Source organism: Antennarius striatus, chromosome 10 (genome assembly GCF_040054535.1).
Source record: "Antennarius striatus isolate MH-2024 chromosome 10, ASM4005453v1, whole genome shotgun sequence".
NCBI classification, from domain to species: domain Eukaryota; kingdom Metazoa; phylum Chordata; class Actinopteri; order Lophiiformes; family Antennariidae; genus Antennarius; species Antennarius striatus.
In genome coordinates this window covers 10,161,290-10,183,806 of record NC_090785.1, presented here as the reverse complement: position 1 = coordinate 10,183,806, position 22,517 = coordinate 10,161,290, and the positions used below count along the sequence as shown (strand labels likewise).

At 38.7% G+C, this 22,517-nt stretch overlaps 3 protein-coding genes across 6 annotated transcripts; all 3 read left to right on the top strand.

The window, feature by feature from the left end:
- Nucleotides 1-302: 302 nt before the first annotated feature.
- Nucleotides 303-3,326, top strand: ndufs8b (NADH:ubiquinone oxidoreductase core subunit S8b). 2 transcript variants are annotated; one of them, XM_068326336.1, is made up of 7 exons: nucleotides 303-348; nucleotides 1,081-1,129; nucleotides 1,654-1,719; nucleotides 1,802-1,891; nucleotides 2,156-2,328; nucleotides 2,455-2,583; nucleotides 2,693-3,254. In XM_068326336.1, exons 2-7 carry the CDS (start codon nucleotides 1,081-1,083, stop codon nucleotides 2,822-2,824), a joined length of 639 nt encoding a protein of 212 aa, XP_068182437.1. In that variant the 5' UTR covers nucleotides 303-348; the 3' UTR covers nucleotides 2,825-3,254. The 2 variants fall into 2 exon arrangements, with proteins under 2 accessions (XP_068182437.1, XP_068182438.1); XM_068326337.1 differs by lacking the exons at nucleotides 303-348; nucleotides 1,654-1,719 and adding an exon at nucleotides 404-623 and having other exon boundaries at nucleotides 2,693-3,326.
- An 88-nt stretch (nucleotides 3,327-3,414) lies between these two features.
- On the top strand, nucleotides 3,415-7,344 carry ran (RAN, member RAS oncogene family). The gene is made up of 7 exons (XM_068326335.1): nucleotides 3,415-3,494; nucleotides 4,241-4,298; nucleotides 4,424-4,508; nucleotides 6,174-6,299; nucleotides 6,413-6,600; nucleotides 6,724-6,894; nucleotides 7,007-7,344. Exons 2-7 carry the CDS (start codon nucleotides 4,266-4,268, stop codon nucleotides 7,049-7,051), a joined length of 648 nt encoding a protein of 215 aa, XP_068182436.1. The 5' UTR covers nucleotides 3,415-3,494; nucleotides 4,241-4,265; the 3' UTR covers nucleotides 7,052-7,344.
- A 979-nt stretch (nucleotides 7,345-8,323) lies between these two features.
- stx3b (syntaxin 3b) lies at nucleotides 8,324-22,517 on the top strand. Of its 3 annotated transcripts, none has more exons than XM_068325506.1 (11): nucleotides 8,324-8,718; nucleotides 15,003-15,077; nucleotides 15,199-15,298; nucleotides 15,582-15,656; nucleotides 15,926-15,996; nucleotides 16,408-16,516; nucleotides 16,589-16,662; nucleotides 16,752-16,886; nucleotides 17,655-17,765; nucleotides 17,986-18,096; nucleotides 21,828-22,517. In XM_068325506.1, exons 1-11 carry the CDS (start codon nucleotides 8,689-8,691, stop codon nucleotides 21,903-21,905), a joined length of 969 nt encoding a protein of 322 aa, XP_068181607.1. In that variant the 5' UTR covers nucleotides 8,324-8,688; the 3' UTR covers nucleotides 21,906-22,517. The 3 variants fall into 3 exon arrangements, with proteins under 3 accessions (XP_068181607.1, XP_068181605.1, XP_068181606.1); XM_068325504.1 differs by lacking the exons at nucleotides 17,986-18,096; nucleotides 21,828-22,517 and adding exons at nucleotides 19,128-19,247; nucleotides 19,539-21,431; XM_068325505.1 differs by lacking the exons at nucleotides 17,986-18,096; nucleotides 21,828-22,517 and adding an exon at nucleotides 17,093-17,188.

The following is a 22,517-nucleotide window of genomic DNA, read 5'->3' as shown; positions in this document are numbered from 1 at the left end:
AATCAATCAATCAATCAATCAATCAAGTTTTATTTATATAGCGCTTAATTATATCTGAAGACATTTCAAAGCCCTTAACAGATACAGAGCAAGCATAAGCGATGGTGGCGGGCAGGTATGAAATGTTGAAATGTATTCATCAAACACGAAATCCCTAAAATGTGATCGTCCAATAAAAATCGCTTCATTGGGTCCATGCAACAGGCATGCTGCATTTCCTTACTGTGCTAAATAGTACAATACCGTGTACGGAGATTGGTACGTACGGAGATTGGTAAACTACGAGCAGTCTTTGAACGCAACATATACATAATAACGCAGTTTTTGGTCATCAGCTTTGTGACCAGGGTGAGTCTAGTTTACAGTAATAATATAATCATAGTAACTTTTTGCTGTTGAAGACTTTAGATTTAGAGATAAAGGAAATTTTAGAGTAAACCGACCTATTACTCATATCATGTTGATTTTTTCTAAATTGAATTGCTGACAGTTAAATTCAGGAGTAACGGGATTACATAGAGTAGACATGCGGCTGGAGACACATTTAAATTGTACAAAGATGTGTCGCCTGGACAAATAGATATGTTACCATATAATTATCCATAAGGAAACTGCTCTGTGATGTAAGTGGTTTGATAACAGCATTGTACGTGCAGTGGGGCGTTCAAGATTCATTGTACGAACTTATTTCTTTTTGTATTTTTTAAGAGTAAATGAGATAAACTAGGCAGCGTGTTAATTGCGTGTTATTAACACTTCTACAGTTAGGCGAGCTAAATAAGTTATATGTGATTCTTTTAGGTTTAGATATTTAGATATTACCTCCCTATGTCTGTTTTTATTTTCGTTTTTATTTAGACATCTGTACCTTTCATTTCGTTTGACTGATGGTTTGCGAACCCCTTAATGCGTCAGTGTCGAAAGTGTTAAGAGTGTTTGCGACCCATTCTGCTGTCATGTCATGAATGCCGTGACTTCTGACGTCACAGAAGGGGTTTGGGTCTCACGATTTATTCATGAGTTTTTCGGTATCGACACTGTAACTGTTTCAGTATGCGTTCCATCTACTTCTTTGCTCAGATGTCTGCTGCGCTGAATCTGCGTCTCCTCAACCTCCACTCAAAGCCAGGTACCACTGGAGGAAAACCTGTCAGGTTGTTTCAGAAAATAGCAACCTGTTTCTATTCTTCTTTTATATGATTTGCTTCTTTTCCTCAGAAACATAAATAACACACACGAAAAATGTAAACAACATAATTTTTCAAGTGACAAAGTGCAGCAGGTAGATATAGTGACCCTGATTTTTGGGTTTGTACACAGATAACCAGGGTTTAGGCATTCTATGATTGTTTCCCTAGCAACATCCGATTGTTCTGGATGCTCTATTGTCTAACTATAAGCATTCACCACACTGACAAAGTGGTGAATGTCTTCAGTTTGCAAACAAGGACAAACTGTGTCTAACATGACCACTACCGTGTTGAATGTCATTGTAAAAGAACAGGCCCTATATAGTGGTTCAATCCGGTTAAGAAAATAGAAAAAATTTCCTCAAATTGAGCCAAAAACTGAGTGGCGTGTTTTGAAATCAACTAAATGTTAAAATATATGCAAAACTTTTGGAATCTTCAAATTATTTTCATCACTCTCCAGGTATATTTGGTTATGGTTGTGGTGTCATGCGACACTTCAGCCTGAGTGTGCAAAGAGAGGGCTATAGTAAGTACTGCTACAAAGAGCTTTTGCCTTTCTTAGTGCTGTGACCACTTGATTAAAATGGTGTCTTCTATTTTCTTTGTAGAATATGTAAATGCTCAGGAGCCGCTGACTGACCTGAGGTCCATCAGCGACCGCGCTGCAACAACTCTTCTGTGGACAGAGCTCTTTAGAGGTCACACATATTAGGATTTCTATTCAGAATGCATTGGTCATGCCTATTTATGGCATATCTAAATTCTTCTCTTTATGAACAACTCTTGTGAGAATACAAAAAACATCATTCAATAAAATTTAAAAATTTTAAACTTGACAAATAGCATGGAATATACCAGTAATAAGAGCCAACCTTATCATGCCAACCTTTTCATGGAATTTCTTCACAATGTGGGAAATAAAGATGAAGTTGCTTGAGTAACTCAGATAAACTTTTCTGCAGGCTTGGCGATGACTATGAGTTACCTGTTCCGTGAACCTGCCACCATCAATTACCCATTTGAGAAAGGGCCTTTGTCACCCCGCTTCCGTGGAGAGCACGCCCTCCGCCGCTACCCCAATGGAGAGGAGCGCTGCATTGCTTGTAAGCTGTGTGAAGCCATCTGTCCCGCTCAGGTGAACTACTCACACCGAGTTCACACAATAAAGATAGGCCACTGTGGTTGTTATGAATGTTGCACCTTTCTAGATTAGAACTTTATTTGACTGCATATCCCCTTACATTTTTTACAATGAGCCCAGGCCATTACCATTGAAGCTGAGACAAGAGCCGACGGTAGCAGGAGAACTACCCGCTATGACATCGATATGACCAAATGTATCTACTGTGGTTTCTGTCAGGAAGCTTGTCCTGTTGATGCCATAGTTCAGGTAAGAATCAGCTCATCCAAACTATACTACGTGAAGCTTTATATCATTGATATAGGTTCATACAAATGTCTGATGTGGATTTTTTTTTTTTACTCAATCCCTCCTTCAGGGTCCAAACTTTGAATTTTCTACAGAAACCCATGAAGAGCTGCTGTACAACAAAGAAAAGCTCCTCAACAATGGAGACATGTGGGAGAGTGAGATAGCAGCCAACATAAAGGCAGACTACCTGTACAGATAGGCTTCCTGTTGTATCAGCAAGCTTCCTGCAAAGATGTTTCTCGAATAATATCATATCACCCAAAGGATTAAAAAAAAAGATTTAGCAGTCAGTTACATACATGTGACCAATTAATTAAATTATGTTGTCAATAAAAAAAAGGCACAAATCAAATTACTTGTGTTGTAAAGATGGTTAATTGACATTGACCATTTATTGTAATGCTGATGGTAATGTTGAAATTATTTAAGACATTGAGTTTTCCTGTTAGTTCTGAGTTCATACTTAATTATGAATCATCAATCATAAACTAAAAGAGAAAAGGTAAAAAAAAAAAAAAAAAAGTACATCCCTCTCTAAATGTAATGATTCGCTATATTTCCGTGAAAATCTGTGTAGGTTCTCAATTATCCAGGTCATGGTTATCCAAGCATATTTCAATCCACTGAAACAAAGCGTCTTCAAGAAAGTTCCTTTGAAGACGCTTTGTTTCTTTGATGTAAATACCTGCACAGGTATACAGTATACGGGATATGCTGAATCACGGCCTGCGTTCTGTGGCGCATTCAAACCGTAAGATCTTTTAACCGCTGCGCTGTCACGTGATCTGGGCGGAAACTGACTCATAGTCCACGCTGAATCTCCCGCGAACGCAGCCATTTACTTCTTTTCTCTTTTCGGGACGACACCGGTGAGTTGTATGCTCATATCTTATTGTAGACCAACCTTCGACTTTGCATTTGTTTGGAAAGTAAGTCGAAAACCTATTTGGATCTGGAAGGTATGAAGTGGGGGTGATGTAGTTTTGCTCGTGTGGAGGGGTTCGCTGTAAGACTAGGCCATTGATTTCTTAACTTAACCGTTAGCTCACGTAGAGAATGGCTTCCGTGCCATATTAGCTTAGGGGGCTAGCAAAGCAAAAGCACCCTTAATTTACTGCTTTGTTCCTGCTACCCGCTCTTAATTTCTCGATATGCGTATTTAATATTGTTAACACAAGCTTTTAAATAACAGACGTTTCCTGTGTGTGATTCTCTTTATGCTTGTTAGCCACCCGCTGCTACATGGAACCGGACAAATGTGTTAGCAGCCAGAATGTTCCAGTCGAACAAGAAAAAGTGCGGTCGCGCGGCTTCTGGCGCATACGATATTAGCCTGTTAGCAGCTAGCAGTACCTCACTTTAATTTTCAAAGGCCTTTTTGCCGTCTTTCCTTTCTGAAGTCGGGGTTTATTGATGTATTTCTGTTTTTGTTTTTTTTTTAAATACGAGATGATTTCACCGTATTTGTTGGTGAATGCAGCGTTGATGTTGGGAAAGCCTTACAACGTGAAATCAGGGGGGGGGAAAGGTTGCTAACGCTGCTAGCTTAATGTCTGCCTAACTTAAACAGGGGGTGATTGAACTTGTGCTAATTACCCTGCCTTGTTTTATTTAGATAGCACGGAACTCACACAGACCAAATGGCACAGTGTAATCCGGTGGCGTGTTTCAAGGTAAGCGTTTTGCTACGTTACCACGTGTTTAATGTGTGTAACATTTACCTTCTATGCGCAGACGAATGCTGCGTCTGTACGGCCTGTAACTCTGCAAACGGTGCTAAATGCCCTCTTTATTTCAGCTCGTCTTGGTGGGAGATGGAGGCACTGGTAAAACGACTTTTGTTAAAAGGCACATCACGGGAGAGTTTGAGAAGAAATATGTCGGTGAGTGTCTCAATGATATGCGATTGGGTTGGTTTGTTAGAAATACGCTAAAGCTAAATTTTCAGCAAAGTTGGACTGTAGCACATCCCATAGGTAAAGCTTTTTGGTGAAGAAGCGGGATTTTTTAAAAATTATTTTGGTTTTATAACTTAAGAATTATTCAGAACTAACCAACAATAACATAGCTGTGGACTTCTGGGAATCCACTTACAAAGATTTATCAGTAATGATTCACAGGTTTGCAGATTGACATATACAAATGTTATACAAGTGCTTTTGGGAAATTCTGTGCATCTGGTGGAATATGGACAAGTACACCTACACAGGAGTGCTTACTTGACTCGCAATTTTTGGATTTTGTCCTAAAAATGAAGATGTGCCAAAAGGACATATTTACCATCAAAACTGCATTCAGGGATTTTAGGCTACCCCATTCCCTCAAAAGGCTATAGAGTCATGGAGGGATTGATTAATCATTTCAACTTAATGACCAATTTTGATATACCAACTAAGAAAGTTTTTGTACTACACTTTGACATGCATGTCAATATGGACATGCTCACTTAAACTGCTAAGTAGGGAATTGTTTGCTTCATACGTCATTGGTTTTAGTTTTGAATTTTTTTACCAGAGCACACTGACTAGTCAACTTTTGTATAAGTACTCAAGTAAGTGTGCTTCATCTAAGAAGTTAAATGTTTTTGAAAAGAGTTTATGCTTCAGAAAATGTTTCAAAAGTCTTAATTTCATGATTACTATCAAAATAACTGTCAATTTTAAAATAAAACTCAATGTTTGACCATCTGTACCATGTAAATATGTGCTAGTTATCCCCCACCATCAAGCGAGTAATGAAGCCTGCGCTAATCACCAGATGACCGTGGCTTCAATAATGAAGCTCATGGTTTACCAACTGAGCTGCGCAATATTTTGTCAACTTTTGGACTTCTAAATACAGTAATACCTTAAGATCCAAGTTTAATCTGCACTGACTGAGCTCGTAAGTCAAATATTTTCCCATTTAAATAATTAAAATCGTTCTTATTCGTTCCAGCTTTGTAACAAAAAACCCCAAACCCTCTAAATCATGACAAGATATTTTTATCAGCCAATAGACATGCATACCTTGCCTGTACATGATTATTACATAAAAACTGAAAACGTATAAAAAAGAATCTCAAAAGTAACAAGCACACGCACACTTTTTTTTCTCCGCAAAAGGGATCTGTTCTGTGCTGATGTATCCATTCACCAATATATGGTAAAGAATGCAATGCGGTCTCAGCTAATGCTGTATTCTTCCACCAACTAGCAGTCCCAAAGCATGGCTCCTGTAACAAAAATAAGGGCACTGAGACGGCTTGTATCTCTCATAACTCGTGTGCCGAGCGGCTTGTATATCAAGATACTGCTGTATAGGCTTACTGACCGTGATAAGTTGTGTATAGACATGTTTTGGAATACTTGATCAACTTCTGTTTTCAGTGAAATGCTACCAAGAGTGCATTTCACCAAGAGTGTAGGGTGGTAATTAAAGGTAGGAAAATGATTTTCATATGGGTAGAGTACTTAAAGCATGTTTCTTTTTTTGCCTGTGTGAACTGTTACAGAACTATCAAAAGCATTATTGAAGCATTGACCTCACTCCTTTGCTTTGAATCATAGCCACCCTGGGGGTAGAAGTACACCCGCTGAGTTTCCACACCAACAGAGGACCTATCAAGTTCAATGTTTGGGACACCGCTGGTCAGGAGAAGTTTGGGGGCCTGAGAGATGGCTACTACATTCAAGGTGATCTTGATAAGCTTGAAATAGTGTTCTAGTTCATTGTCTGCCAAGTGACTGTTAACCTGATTAGAATATCCACTAAGTAATGTATTTAAAACTTACGTTGGCCTCTACAGCTCAGTGTGCTGTCATCATGTTTGATGTCACCTCTCGAGTCACTTACAAGAATGTACCCAACTGGCATCGTGACTTGGTTCGTGTCTGTGAGAACATTCCCATCGTCCTATGTGGCAACAAGGTTGATATTAAAGACCGGAAAGTCAAAGCTAAGAGCATTGTTTTTCACCGCAAGAAGAACCTGCAGGTAAATATTTGCATTATCATTGTCATGCTTAGATAGGTCCCATTTGAAATACAGAAAGCGTTGTCTTTTGTCATTTTTTGGTCCTCTGTCAGTGAGAAATGAGAGGTTCTCTTCTGTCCCCAGTACTATGACATTTCTGCCAAGAGTAACTACAACTTTGAGAAACCTTTCCTGTGGCTAGCAAGAAAGTTGATTGGTGACCCTAACCTGGAGTTTGTGGAAATGCCTGCTCTCGCTCCACCAGAGGTCCTTCTTGACCCGTCCCTTGTTGCGAAGTATGAACAAGAGCTTACTGTGAGTATGGTCATTGAGATGGAATTTCTTTCATCAGTGTTGTATATTTATTTCAAAGTCAATATACAGCTTCACCAGAAATCAATTATATTAAAACATCCTCTCACTTCAGATTGCATCACAAACGGCACTCCCAGACGAAGAAGATGATCTCTAACCTGTTTGTTCCCCGAAGACCCCGACTGTGGACAGGAAGTTGTTTTGCGCCCCTTACTGTAATATCCCCTCAGATTTTTCTTTTTGTTTTAAAATTTAAAAACTTTGTGAAAAAGTTGTGGTTCTAATGTCACTGTTAAAAACACACCCACCCTAGTGTTGCTGTCGGCATGGTAACATGCTAATTTTCATCATTGAGCACTCTCCACTGCACTTACCCAGCCCACATAATGCTGTTGTATGGTGTATTGGACACACTAAGGGGAATAAAAATTTGAATAAAAACGTTCTCAGAATAAAGTCTTGACTAGTTTTTTTTCATATTTTGTTGTCTCAAATTCAATGAAACGTTATTAATCCAGTCATTAAAGTATCTGACAGTTTGGTGAGTGTTCACATCAGTCAGTAAGTTTAGTTTGGCCTTTTGTCATGTAGTAATGCAGCCATTTGTGTTCAGTTGTGCACCAATGGACCCAGGTTTGAACAGATGGAGATTCACATGTGGGTGTCCGGAGCATCTGTCCCGCCATGATATAAGGTGGAAGGATGGAGCTTTCGTGATAGTGTAGTCCTTAAAACAGTATGTCGGTAGTGGTATGCGATGAACACTAGGTGTCAGTCGTATTTTACTGAAGATGGTGAACGCTGATGGATTACGTAATAGTACATCGGCGTTTGTAGACTTTAATTTTTTATTATGACGTTCAAGTTACCGATAAAACTAGATGCAGAACGACCGAAAGAATTCGGTCACAAATTGCGTCATTTAGCTTTACTGGGACTCATGATAAATACATTGGTATTTAAGAGACTAAGAGGTGTATTTTCGCTTTTTAGTCAGAACAGCACCCCTGACAGTGGCATGTCCTATTATAACGCTATTAATTAAACCTTACGCTGTTCTCAGACGGGATTAGCCCACAGAACAGGTTACCTAGATATTGAAACAATTGACCGAGTAAAGACAACGGCCCCTTAACATTTTTATCCGGGCTTCTAATTGGCAGCTGTTACACAGGTCCTGTATTCCTACATTGTTATACATTAAATATGTTTCAAAAGGTCTGCTACAGTTACAGAAGACATTTTTGTGTCAAACCGCTTCCATCATCCTGTTCGGCGTTTGGTTTCATCTAAATTGTTATAGAGCTTATTATTCCTAGCAGACCTGAATGCATCATTACTGCAGGTGGTTTGAGGCGTGGCTTCATCTCTGTGGAGAGAAATTCGTTTGCGCATGCTCCGGTCAGAAAAGTGCGTTTTAGGATGATTACTGGTGGCCAGCGGAGATCCAGATTATACGGCTCTACGCAACTGTTGTCTTAATCCCCCGACTGGAGATTTAGCAAAGAAAAAACACTGGTTTTAAACCCAGCAGCCATATTGTATGGAAATCGACGGAAAGGCCATCTTTTCAAAGAAAAAAAAATAGTTTCCTCGGACTAAGGTGCCAAGACTTCGGGGGAGTTTAGTTCTCCTTATTGGCGGACAGGAGTAGTTCGAGTCGGACAGCTAGCTTGCCAGCTGGTTGAGGACGAAAGAGACCTGGACTTTTTTCCTTCTTTTTTTTTTTGGCAATTTCACACAAATTAGTTTTTATTCGTTTTGTTTAAAGGTCTGAAATTTATCATCTCAAAGATGAAAGATCGATTGGAGCAACTAAAAGCGGTAAGTAGTGTCTGAAAACGTTCAATGTATGAACGGTGCTCTTCCTCCTGTTTTATCTGTTGATCTTAATGGCCGCCTAAATTAATAATGTTTGCATGGGAATAAATCGGATGTTAAGAAAATCAAATAAATGACGATTGTCACTTAAAATTTACCATATTAAATGAGATGTATGGTGGTAATTAAAGGTAGGAAAATTATTTCATATGAGTAGAGCTACTTTAGTTATTATTGCTGTTGGCAGCTCAGCTGGATGGTGTGACAGTCACCTGTCAGATATACTGTAATTTATGGAGTCCATGTAAATGTCCAATTAATGGCGTTTTTGTGAAGAACTTTCAAAAGATTTAAAAAAAACTTAAGCCATAAAATGTTGAAGCACATCCTCTTCACAGAATGAGCCTACTTTCAACATGTATCCATGGAAACCAGAAGAATAAAATTACATTATCACTACCGTATATTTTATTGTTGTGTGCAGAAAGTTAACCGAAAACCCTGAACAGTTTTTGATGCACTGGACAGAAAATGTCATGGACAGAGAAAAACCTTCACTTGTTTTGTGGGGTCGGGGGGTCATCGGTCGGAGCTCTTGATTGCAATACTGCAGCATGATGTAGACATGTTTAAGTAGATGCTGATGCATTTGTGCAACCTTTACATCTGGCATAGGAAGCTGAAAACAATTACATTCTGCTTTATTTTTCTTGGATTAAGTTGACCAAGGTTGAAAATGTTCTGTAGACTTGATAAAAAGTACAGTAAGTTATGAAACAAATACTGTATATCAAAATATCTAGTCCCAGCATCAGGACTATTGAGCATGGTTTATTGCAACTGGTTTTAGAGTGTTTGCCAGGCAAGGACACTAGGAAGAGTATTCAGAAGTGTTTCCTTTAAATGCAAAGAGCTGCCATTTATTTTTATGAATATTGGTTCTTTACCTGTATTGGTGTAACTGTAATTGGTGTAGAGCTGCAAAATGGATACAGGATATGTAGATCCAAATTCTTTTTACCTTTCTATTTATCACATGGAGATTATAAATTTGTTGTAATAGCAGCAGAGAAACAATTAGTAACAGAAACATCCATTGTATTAATTTTCCCCATTCTGACTGCTTTAATGACTCAGAATCCTCCACCAGCTGCCAGTGGAGTGAAGTCTAATTGTAACTCATGCTGGGATGTGTTCCCATAGAAACCCGATACAGCTGGCCAAATATTTGCTGTGTTTAAAGTAGCTGAACAGCGTCATCTCTTGAGGTGTCTACCTCACACAGCAGTCTTCTTTTCAGAGCAGGGAAGTTGGTATAGATGTTTAGTATATAGGGTCTGTTTCTATATTTTTCCCATCAAACTTTAGCTGAAGTTTCCGTCTATATTTGCAATACTGTGTGTGTGTGTGTGTGTGTGTGTGTGAATAAAGGCTTACTTGATCACCTGATTAACTTTTTGGAAAGAGGCAAAACAAGAAATGTTGCTGTGGTTTCACCTGGAGCTATGGTTATGTGAGATACTTTATACTGCATGCTGCCCAGTAAAATATAAATGAAGTTTCTTGTTTTAACAGTTTTATGAAATACCAAGAACATGAGCAGATATTGCAGTTTATTACCACAAGTGAGCCCCAAATCTCAAGTTATTTCAGCAGCAAATTTCTCTAACTTGGGCTTCTTTTCCATTTTTCTTGTTATGCTCATGTAGCTAATGGTTGAAGCCATATGTCGTTGTCACCTCTGTGTGCGTAGTGTTTCCCACAAGTGTTGTAAAGGCCTGGTGGGCGACCTCTGTTACTTTGTGTCCTGGTATGGCTCAAATATCAGCACAATGAACGGAGGAAATACGTAACAGAAGCTTCAAAGTTTAATCTGTGGCACATGCAGTTTTTAAATCCCTTGTCAGACTGTAGTGTTGCATTAATACAAGTCCTGATGGGAGTAGTTTGGCTTCTGTCACCATGCTGTCATAATTCTGACCCGAGGTTCCTCCCCTGCTGCTGCGATAGCAAGTGGCTCATTTTCTTTTCCATTCCACTGGAATATTAATGCCTGGGCAAACAAGTCATATATTTCCTTAAAAAAACCCATTGTTTTATAGCCCCCATTGTTGTCAGTTAATAAGCTACTTAATTAAATGCCCAAACCACTCACTTATTGGAAACTTCAGCTTTTTTTTCATGAGGATATTCAACCTGCCTTTTTCAAGGCTAATTGCTAAGTGGATAAATGGTTTCAAACTCTTTTTTTGCTAATATACCTTCTCCTTTCTGCTTTCTTTAACCTTAGCACCCTTTTTATTTTGTCTGATTTCTCAAAACTCCAGTAAAATCCCTTGTCCTGTGCTGTTACATGATTTATGATAGTCAGTGTCAAAGTCTCACAGGTAATCAGTTCCCAGGGCCTTAAAATGGTAATTACAGTATATTTCCTTATAGTGAGGCTAAGGGTAGGACGTTCACCTTGTCCTGGATTGCTGTCAATCTTAAAAAATTCTGTTTCATAGTGTCCCATTGTATAGAGTCGTACAGAACAAGTTATAAAGGTCATCAGTAGTCTTGTGTTTGTATGAAAATATGTTAATCATAACCCTTTTTCATCATGGTGCAGAGGCTGATGTGATGACAGTATTTTTACTTTCCGGTAGATGTGGGTTTTATTGTTTTCTTTCCTTACTTTTGTATGTTTGATTAGATATTCCAGAAGAACCAGTATGACACACTCTTGTAATTATTCTCCATTAAGGCAGTCAGCTGACTGCACACAGGGAGCTGAGACTCGGCGTACTGCCTCAATGTAAAACCTGTCAGGTCATTCATTGCCTTGTTGAAGAGCATTAGGTAACAGGGCAGATGGTCTTTTGTATGCAAAGTCAGAATACCCAAGTGATTTGAATTAAAGGAACAAGCAGGCATCCAAACTAACGTGCCAGTCACTCACACTGACAGTACAGTGTGGGATCTTTTTTTTTTCTGTTCTGAGGGGTGGGATGTCAGGTTGTACGAGTCTTTTGGGTGTCCAGATATATCATTCTTCTTTGCTGTGTACAATGCGCCCTCGCACATTCGCGCATTAACACTCACGACTTTAAATAGTCGATAAGAGTGTGGGAAAAGGTAATACAGATAAAAGGTGGTTTAATATCAGTATGGGGAGGGTTCATAAATGTTTAAATTACCGTAAATAATAAGATAGTCTGTCGCTATATGGCGGAATTTGTTATTCGCATGTGGTTCCTAGAAAGGATTAATAAATAATAAAGTAATAATAAAGGATCACTATTGTATATATGGTCTAGTCACATCAATGCAAATTTTGTTATTCTAGCTGTGGGAACATCTGTGTTGTGGAAACAGATGTCTAACAGTGATGTTCAGTTGTTGAAATGTTAACCAGTTTTCTATTTGCTATTACAATAATTCCATCTTCTTTTTTCATTCTTACCAGTTTGGGTTAAAACAATAGAGAAATTCTTAATTCACTATGTCCTGTCTCAGCCAAGGTTTTGGTCCAGTTAGTTTAACAGACCTACTTCCTGATTTATTCATTTATTTTAAAAGGATTTCTTGGGATTAGCGGATATGTGTTATTTCCTGTTGTCTTTTGACAAAAGCTCTAAAATACTGGAAAGCCTGAATCAAACAGGCTTTCCAGTATACTCAGTGCTCATTGGGAAAGTTTCCACAGTGCAGCCTCCATGCAGTCCTGATGGGATAAAATAAAACTACTGTATAATGTATCATGATGAACGTTTTTACCCAAAATGATTGAGCATGTGGATTTATGTGTGGTATCTTTAAACACTTGTGTGTCAGCATTGAGAGCTGAGTTGTAAAACGGAACACATGTTCAGTCCCTTTGTCCTTATTTTTGCTGAATGAGGGACTGTGGAAGGAAGCAAGTGCTTGATCTTATCTCACCGCTGCAGAAATGCTGTGTGAAGGAGCATAATGTGTGTAGCAGTAAGCCACAGCCGGTCCACACATTATGTTCAATGAGTAACTCATAGGGAACTAAAAACAAGCAACGCCTCACCATCCATGTTCATGTTGCTAATTCTAGCAGCCTGGAACAAAACATTTTATCTGCATTTGCAATTTTAATGTCAAATGATGTATTGGAGGTCAAAGGTTAAAGCTGAGTGTAAAAAAAGTAGGTGTTGTTTCGTGTCGAAGGTGATTTCTCTCAACTGATGGACGAAGTCTCGGAAACAAAGTCAGGAAGTTCTTTTTCTTTCAGAAGCTGGGACAATCAAATGTTTGTCAGTTCAACCTGGAAAGTGACTGTTGCCATTGACAACTCTCAAGATAAAAGAATTTGACAAACTGTTGTAGCTCTGTCTGAGATCATAGAAATGTGTTATCAAGTTTTTCTTTTTGTTAACTATTGAACAATGTTAGCGTATTTTATCCATTGTATTCTAGTACAGTGTAAATGAAGTGCTGTATTGATATGTGTTGACATTGGTTTACAGATTGAGGTCGAGTAAGAAGCTGATATGAAAGCAGGGAAGTTGTCAGGTCTGTTGACCGAGTTTTTCCATTGACTTTGATCCAGGCTGACTTTCTCTAAGAAAGTCAAGTGTCCAGGTTTCAGACTCCCAGTCAGCCATTGCTCTTCCTGTCACAGTCACATCATGTCCAATAGTGTTTGTTTACACCGTACCCAAGCTGAGGCTTCTTACAGTCAGTTGAAAACAGGTTGGGTTCCTGGAGACTGGCTCTAGCCTCTCGCCATGTAAATATTCAGCAGCAGTGCTTTGTGGCCAACCTGAGGCTGAGCTGTATGTTTGCCGACTGTCCCTCGTGACACATTTATGACCTAAGTGTAGCTTTGTCATAGAATTTATTGGATGTAGACTGATTGTGTTCAGACCAATATTTCTGGCTGACTTCTTGGCTAATGCTAAAGTGCTACCTAGGAAGCAATTTCATGAGCGAGTGATTATTGTTCACGGTCTGCCTGCTGCTGTTCAGTGGATGTTCCATCTTTTAAAGAAATGCTTCTCCAGAAAATATCAGTGAGTACTTTATAACATGATAGTTTAACGGTCTCCAGAAACATTGACTTGTGGAAGGACTCAGGTTTTATTTTATGATTTAATCATCAGGGATGCACGTGAATGTCTTCGGTCATGAATATCTTTTGCTCAGGTGCACAAAGCGGAGGGATGTCTTCATTTGACAGTTTCAAAATTTTTCCTGATGTGGTCCAGAGACCGAAATAAAGTTGTACATATTTCTAATATCAGCTTTGCATTGAGTTTTGTGTAACTGTATTCTGTGTCAGATTAAGTTTGTGCTTATGTAATGTATTTATTGTTTGGTTTTACTGTTTGTTTTGTAGGGGCCTTTTTAAAGCAGCAGATTCTCCCACTGAAAATAATGAAGAACGTTTTCACTCGTCTTAACTTTCCGGTCTATGTTGTTATGATTCAATCTCAGATTTCAATAACGAACAGAGGGTCCTCTCTGAAACAGATATATAATATTGAAATCTATAGTTTTTGTCTCTGATCTGTTATTATTATTATTACACCTGTAATATTAAAATTATGAATTTATTTCATAAGGTAATGTTGTGCAGCTTATTGAGTTGAGGTTTGCCAAACTGCAAAAAGAATGTCTAGTTTTAAATTTCTTAAGATTATTTTGTGTTTCCATATAGCTAGTGAGATATGTTTTTTGTCCCATATGGAGCACCATAAACGGCTATGAAGACCTTCAGTTTTGAGAGGTCAATTGCATCCCGCTTCAAAGTGGTGATGTGTTATTGTAATTTTCAGTGCTCGTCCGTTTGTTTGTCCGTTCATTCATCCACCAAATATCTTCGCAACCGTTGCAGATAGGAAGATTAAATAAAAAGCACATTACTCGGGCAGCAAAGGGGAGGAAAAAAAGATGATGACCTTGACCTTGAGAAAACTAGGTCATGGTCAAATTTCAACTTTTGTACACTCAGTAACCGGATAAGATGGATAGAGGGAGAAGGCCAGTGTGAGTAAGACCATAGATCAAAGCTAGTGCTTTGATCTACCTATGCGCTAGATTTGATCTATGGTCAAAGCTAGTGGATAGCTTTGACCCTGAAAGGTCAAAGCTTTGCACTAGTCAGGTACTGTTATCAGGGTACCCTGATCTACCCTGGAAGTAGGTCAGGGTAAGTCGTGGGATGTTGCAGTCTCTGACTGCCTTGTTTTTGGCTTAGAACTGCAGCATAAAAAGTATTTTAGAGACATTTCATTTCTGGACAACTGCAACTACAGTCTGTGTTTTCTTCCTGTTAGACGTGCGATCATGACGACGAGGAGGTTGAGATTGCTATAGACAATGCAGCCTTCATGGATGAGTTCTTCTGCCAGGTCAGTGTTTTTAAATGATACTTCTTGACCAAAAAAATGAATTTTATTTGATACCTCAGTGAATATTTGAACAGGTTTTATTTTGGGTGATTTATTCTTACTGTGTGCATTTGCTTTTCAGATTGAGGACATCAGGAACAGCATAGATAAAATAGATGAGAATGTGGCTGAAGTCAAAAAGCTTTACTCAGTCATCCTGTCTGCTCCCACATCAGATCAGAGTAAGATGGATCAGTATTCCTAACTTTTTATGAATATATTCACCACACCCTATTCACCAAAGAAAGTTTGAGCAGATTTGTTGATTGTTATATTTTCTGCTGCAAAATATGAATTCAATCCTACATTTCCCAAGTTTCTGAAACATTATTGTACCTAAAACTTGAGAAAACCAAGTGATAGCAATTTGAACGACAGCTGGTGTACCACGATTTTTTTTTTTTTTTGATTAGAGATCATTTGTATTATTTTTTTACCTTAAGTATGTTTGCTTCCCCTTCCTAGAAACACAGGATAGCTTGGAGGCGATCACCAATGACATCAAAAAGATGGCCAACAATGCAAGAAACAAACTCAAGAGTGAGCCTGCCCCAACACACACACACACACACACACACACACACACACACACACACACACACACACACACACACACACACACACACACACACACACACACACACACACACACACACACACACACACATACTCTCTCTCTTTATCTCTCTCTTTCTCCCTGTCAGTCACTCAGTCACACACACATGCACAAACACACACACACACACCAGTGATGGTAGTGAATTGGTGCAGTGGTTTGTGGTTTAAGTGTCATTTTGATTGCTTCCCAGCCATCGAGAGGAATCTGGAGTCCGAGGAACAGGAGAGGGTATCAGCAGACATGCGGATACGAAAATCACAGGTAAATTGCATCACTCTGAAGTTTCCTTTGGCCTCCAATTTATGCTGGTTTCATGGGAAACCTTGATTTTTATGTCACATAGTTTGTTTTTGGTGGTGAGAGGAAGCTGGAGAACCTAATGGGAAAACATGCAGAAAAGTTTTCAGGTCTTCAGGTAGATTTGAACCCAGGACCTTCTTGCTGTGAAGCAACAGTGTGAGCGTTCCACCATATAAGCTAAGGAGGAGTGCTTTCTTTTTCTGATCACACAGGAGCAAATAATAAATTAAAGTGGAGGACTGACTACAACTATTAAGTTGTGCTAGCATCACAGTACAGTAATTCACTCTCAGGCCTGTCGTTTTAACCTCACTTGACACAAATTGTCCATAAATGTAATTTACATCTGTTCTCATTTTTCTTTTTTTCTAGCATGCAGTCTTGTCCAGGAAGTTTGTGGAAGTAATGACAAAATATAATGAAGCCCAAGTGGACTTCAGAGAGAGGAGCAAAGGCCGTATTCAGAGGCAACTAGAGATAAGTTAGTCACACCCACAGGCTTGTCTGTCAAGAGATGATCCTCCAGTCTCTTCACTCCTCTTTTCCTTTTCAGCTGGAAAAGCAACGACTGATGAAGAACTGGAGGAGATGTTGGAGAGCGGCAATGCAGCCGTGTTTACTGCAGGGGTAGGTGGATGCATTTCCATCACTGTTAACATTGCCATTACATTTCCTTGGCAGCAACACTGATAAAAGTAAATCTCTTGTTGGCACAGATTGTGGATTCTGGAATCTCGAAACAAGCCCTGAATGAGATTGAAGCCAGACACAAAGACATCGTCCGTCTGGAAAGTAGCATCAAGGAGCTGCATGATATGTTTGTAGACATCGCCATGCTAGTGGAGAACCAGGTACAGTAGATACACCTGGCCATCATCGTATCAGTCTGTCAGTTACTTCAGGAGCTTCTCACCATTCTTTCATTCAGTTCTATAGTGAATGTTTTCTGGTCATTTGTTGTTCAATCCAAACTAGATTCACCTCTTCTCCAGTTTATTTTTCTTTGCCTCCATTTTGGTCTGAAAACCTACATCTGTCTCTGTCTCCTCTTTTCCAGCTCCATACCATTCTTATAATTGTCTTTACATCCCTTCTGTCACAACCACGTCCATCTCATCACCCATCAGTGGTGGAGCCAACATGAATGCATTTAGTAAGATATACAAAAAACGAACCGCAGTAGACACCAGAGCAGATGTTACCCTAGAACTAACACATGTACAGTACATCCTTGATCAGTCAGCCACTGCATGTATTTGCATACATGTGTCTAACCACATATTTATTGCTACTTGCACCCTGCTGCTTGAGGGAAAGGCTTTATTGAGGTAAGGGTCACACTCCTGCTAGTTGTGTTGTGAGATTAAAAATATATGTGTACTGTCTATAGTTTATCCCCCCAGAACACCATTTTTATACTCTTTTTTTTTTTTTTGGAAGACTTTTTATCCAAAGATCTTTTTTGGAAGAGCTTTCTTCAACTGTGACACAAAACTCCTCATGCAGTCACTGTTGAAGCTGTGTAAAGACCAGTAAATTAAATTAAAATTTTAAATCAGAACTAAGGACTTTTGCTGTTTGTTTTTCTGTATCTCACTGGTTGTTGCGTTGTTTTTCAGGGCGACATAGTAGACAACATAGAACAGAATGTATCCAAGTCAGTGGACCATGTAACAGTGGCAAAGGAGCAGACCAAAAAAGCTGTAAGATACCAGACCAAAGCACGAAAGGTAATGCATATTAGCAGCTCCTGCCGCAGAGTGTGTGTGACGTCTTCCTGTTTGTTCTGCTCATCTTGTAGACACATTTTCACAGACTTCTTTAAACCACTCCCTGTGCATACAGATCCTTCTTCCTCACCATGTGCACACATTGCTTCACTTTCTTTCAATCAGTTATTATTTACCTTTTTTGCTTTCCATCATCTCCGACACCATTGCAAAATGTTAGGGCGGAATGATTGACAGGATTGAAAGCAACATGGACCAATCGGTGGGCTTTGTGGAGCGGGCTGTAGCTGACACAAAGAAAGCAGCAAAATTTCAACAAGAGGCTCGACGTGTGAGTGACAACGGTCTGGAAGTGCCATCAAGTTTCCCAAAAGCAGTGGAAATAGTCTCTCAAAACGGGACAGTGACGACCTTATTGGGTGTTTTGTTTGCTTTAAATTGACTAAATTGGAGTGGCAGAGTTCAGAAATCCTTTAGTAACACAGCCCAGGTGACTTTAGTTTTGCACTGACTCAAGGTAGTGACATGTTGTTCACTGAATGCACATGTTAAGAAATCATCCTGGGAGATTTTAGTTGTTACTTAAGTTACATATCAGTAGAAAAGTATTTCTTGTAGTTAAAGCATTTGATAAACATTCATGGGTTTGCCACACAAACTGGCCAGCCTGGATCCCATTTCAGAGTCAGGTGCCTAAAAGAACAAGGTGTTGCTTTAAACAGTGACCCAAAATTGGAAATCTATCTTTCTCCTAGAACACAGAGATGCTTTTGGGAAACTTGCCTGACAACATGAAGACCGCCTCCCCACGTCACTTCCTTGATCTTCACTTTGATCCAGACCTGTGACGACCTACACCCCCTACATTACTGAGCCACCACCAACCTGTGTCCTGTGGACCAACGCCATACCCTTCCATCCATGCTTACACACATCCATGCTTACACACACACGCGCGCTTGCGCGAGCACACACACACACACACACACACACACTGCAGCTCTTTGCGCTTTTGTCATTATCTTCATTCTTTACTGTCTCTTTGAACGCAGCCTTAATGTGTTTTTTAAGGATCTTTTTACAGCACGTGTGGGGATCTGACAGATCAACAAAAAGTCAAGACTAGTACCAACTGGTTTATGATACTAAAGCAAGACTCAGTGTGTTTACCTGGCTACAGAGAAATGACATTTGATATAGCTTTTGTTTTCATAGCCTGTATATATAGTACCTCAGTCCAAACTAGCATAAATGCTTTCTATCATCCCAGACTAGATATAGATTAAGGATGAATTTATGTTTGTTGTGTCCCACTGAGAATGGTCCTCATGCTACAGCCTGCATGTGGTTATTCCCCAACAGAAAGTGGTGATAATAGTGGTGGTTGTTGTCATCTTGCTGGCCTTACTAGCCCTCATTATCGGATTGTCAGTGGGCTTGAAATGAAACTCATGAGCTACTTGAATAAGAGGAGAACCAAGGGTGAGTAACTCTGGGGTCATAATGGGTGTGGGTATGAAGCATGCTTTGACATACTCCTTTAGCATACTCCTTTCTGTGGGCTTTGTGTGTGTTGGTCTTCATTCTGTCCAGAGGGCTTACATGAGGTGTGTTATTGTGTGCTTAGAGTTCTTGGGTGTGTATTTTTTTCCCTCTTCTGCAGTTTTTGCCTGTAGTTACTGCTGAACTAACAAAGCAACACTGGTATCAAGTTATCACTCCATTTTTTTCTAGTGTTTAGTCAATTCTTTCTGTGTTTGTCCCCCTTTATAGAAAACCATCATTATTGGAGGAGTCTGCTGTTTTCATCTTCTTCATCATCATTTTCATCTAGACTCTGTAGCAAGGCTGCAGTCATTGATCCGGCATTAGTTAAATCATCCTTCACTCCATCCTATCCTCCATCAACTGGCCTGCCATGGAAAATATTCTAGTCACTCCATGCTATGAGAATTAAAATTAACCCTCAGATGAAGTCATCCATTACAAAACCTCACTCAGGTTGTGGACACTGCCCCAAAGAGGAAGTGAGACTGAGGCTGATGTGAGATCGCGTTCCTGTTGTATCTCTGTGGCAGCGAAAAGTGAAATGAAAAACTGGATCCTGATGTCAATCCAGTTTGATTACAAATTTCATTGTTCAACACACTGTGCCAAAGAATCAGCCTGAAAGTGTTTATCATGTGAAATGTATTTTAATGTCCATTAAGTCCGAATCTTGAGGTCTTGCACATCGCCTCCTCCATCATTAATGCTTGCCTTTATGAGCCTTGACACATTTTCTGATTTTTAAAGCTAGCTACTGTTTGGTCACTGTATTTGGGATATGTTTTGTGGGGAGTTCCAGCACTTTCTCATTTCAGAATATCTTATTTCTGTAATTATGTGTAAATTATGTAAATACTAGAGTTTATTATTTTTGTGTGTCAGTGATGTCTGGCTGCCATTTAAATTGAAGATGAGTGGTGTGTTCACTTATGATTCTTTAATTTAGAGAGTCCAGTGTTTCTGATTTTTAAATGTGAAGGATGGCATGTTTAGAAACTAATTTGAGAAAATAATTTCATGATCAGGTTGAGCAAAGAAAAAAGAGGCTATGGGTCTAAATACACAATAATTGTTTGGAGTAATTGATAACCTACTGCAATGTTAGCAACATACCTATCAAGACATGGTAAAATTCTGTAAAACAGAATTTCAACTGTCGGTGGGAAGGCAAGCTTAGTCAGTTTCGTCTAATGCCCCGTGAAGGACATAATGTTCACTTTTATTCCAACAGTTTCAGAGATAACTTGGTTCAGAATGTTTTTGAGGTCACTGTCTTTGGTGCTTTTGAATTGTGATAAGTTTTACGAAGAGGTGTGTCTCATATTTTGTCTTCCCTCTGTGTTGTAAAGAAAATATTAGCAGTTTACAGTTCAACAGTGTCGATGAGTGCAACCTCAAAAAAAAAAGTGCCTTAAATTTGAAACTTTAATCACATTCTTTCCACAATTTTACTAGTTTTAGTTCTTTTTTTTTCAGACATGCAGTGATGACCTCAAAGATCATTGAACTTGATTGAATTTATTTATCTCATATGTGTTATGTGTTTTATATTACAGTATAAGTATATGTTGATTTAAAAAAAGAAGAAGATTAAACTAGAATGGCACTCAGTATAGAAAATACCCCTGCCAAGGCCAATGGTACCCTTTAATGATCCAAACCATTAAACTCCATGTTGCTTTTTCAGCTACCTGTCGATGGTTACAGTATGTTTTGAATGTTAAAAGACTATCTGATAAGAATGTGTTGAAATCTGAAGGATGCGAATGTTTTATATTCTCATAACATACTATCCACATGCAAAGATACTATCCCCCATAAATATATCTTACTTGTACTAATCAGGATCCATGAATTATACCATGAGAAATTCAAGTTAAAAAACCACACTATGCAAACTACAGATAAATGGGAGTGAAAATGTGGCCTCCTCAAATAGAGGCAATTCAACTATGTTGTAGATGTGCCGTTTAAACAGGTTTCAACTTCAGCTTATTTCTCCACACCGTTTTTCCAGCACAGGCTGCAAGAAAGGAACGAGGAGAATACTTGGGCTGTTGTAAATTGTTTTTAAGTCCAAACACTTTTAATGGAAATTAAAGGTTTTATGTTTTTTAATGACTGCTTGAGTTGTGTTCCTTCCTCTCTAGTTTTTCTTGTCTTGCCTGCTGTGCTTTGTGAATATGTAGCTACAAATGTTTTTCATACTTTTTGATGATTGCATGTTTTAGAAGAGCACTGTGTTCTTGATGAGATATCAGCATATATTTGACACAGCATGTTAACGCTGTGTTGCTGAAAAAGAGGTAAGAGGATTTATTTCATTCACCTTTGCATTCTCTTTACACACAAATATATACACAAACATGCACATCTTCACCTCTGGGACTCATTGTTCTCCTTTTGCTGTCATTTCCTCAAACCCCTGTGTCCTTAAATGTGCTTTATTTTTGTGTGTTGGTCTTTGACTCATGCTGTTGCCTAACTAGTGTCTATTTTTGATTATATTTACAGAAAAAGATGATGATTACGTTGTGCTGTGCCATCATTGGAATCGTTGTGTTCTCCTATCTCTACAGTTTCTTCTCATAAAACACTTTATACAACTTAAAAAGAATTGTATCTGCCTTCAACACTATGACATCTGTTGTTTCACATTTTGTGTTTGTATTAATTTCAATTTTTAGTCATTGTCTAGTACTTGTAGGGAAGGGTTTCACAAAAATATCCTGAGGTGCTCCCCATATTTTATCTTAATTTTTCTTTGAATCCACTTTAAAATGTCTTAAACTATTTGGCAAATATATCATCTTAACTAGACATCCTATGCTCTTACCCTATTAATCATTTTAGTTTACATTAATTTCTTGCTGTATGAAGTGTTTGAAAATGTGTATTAAATGTGTAGATTTTCTTTCAGCCTATAGTATTCCGCCTCCTGGTGGTCATTACGGGGCACAACATTTATAGAAAATACTATGCAGTAATTCTCCTTTTATTTTAATTTATATGCTGTTAAATTCATTTTAAGAATAGGCATAATTTTGCTACGATTCTGCAAAGCAAAAAAGTCGATTAGTGTTTTTTTTTTTTTTTTTTAGGTCAATTCTTATAATTTACCTATATTTTGTGCGAGTCTTGTTCGATGTGTGTGCTGCTGAAATGCTTTTGCTGATTGTCTTTTGTCGTGCACTGGCTGTGTCA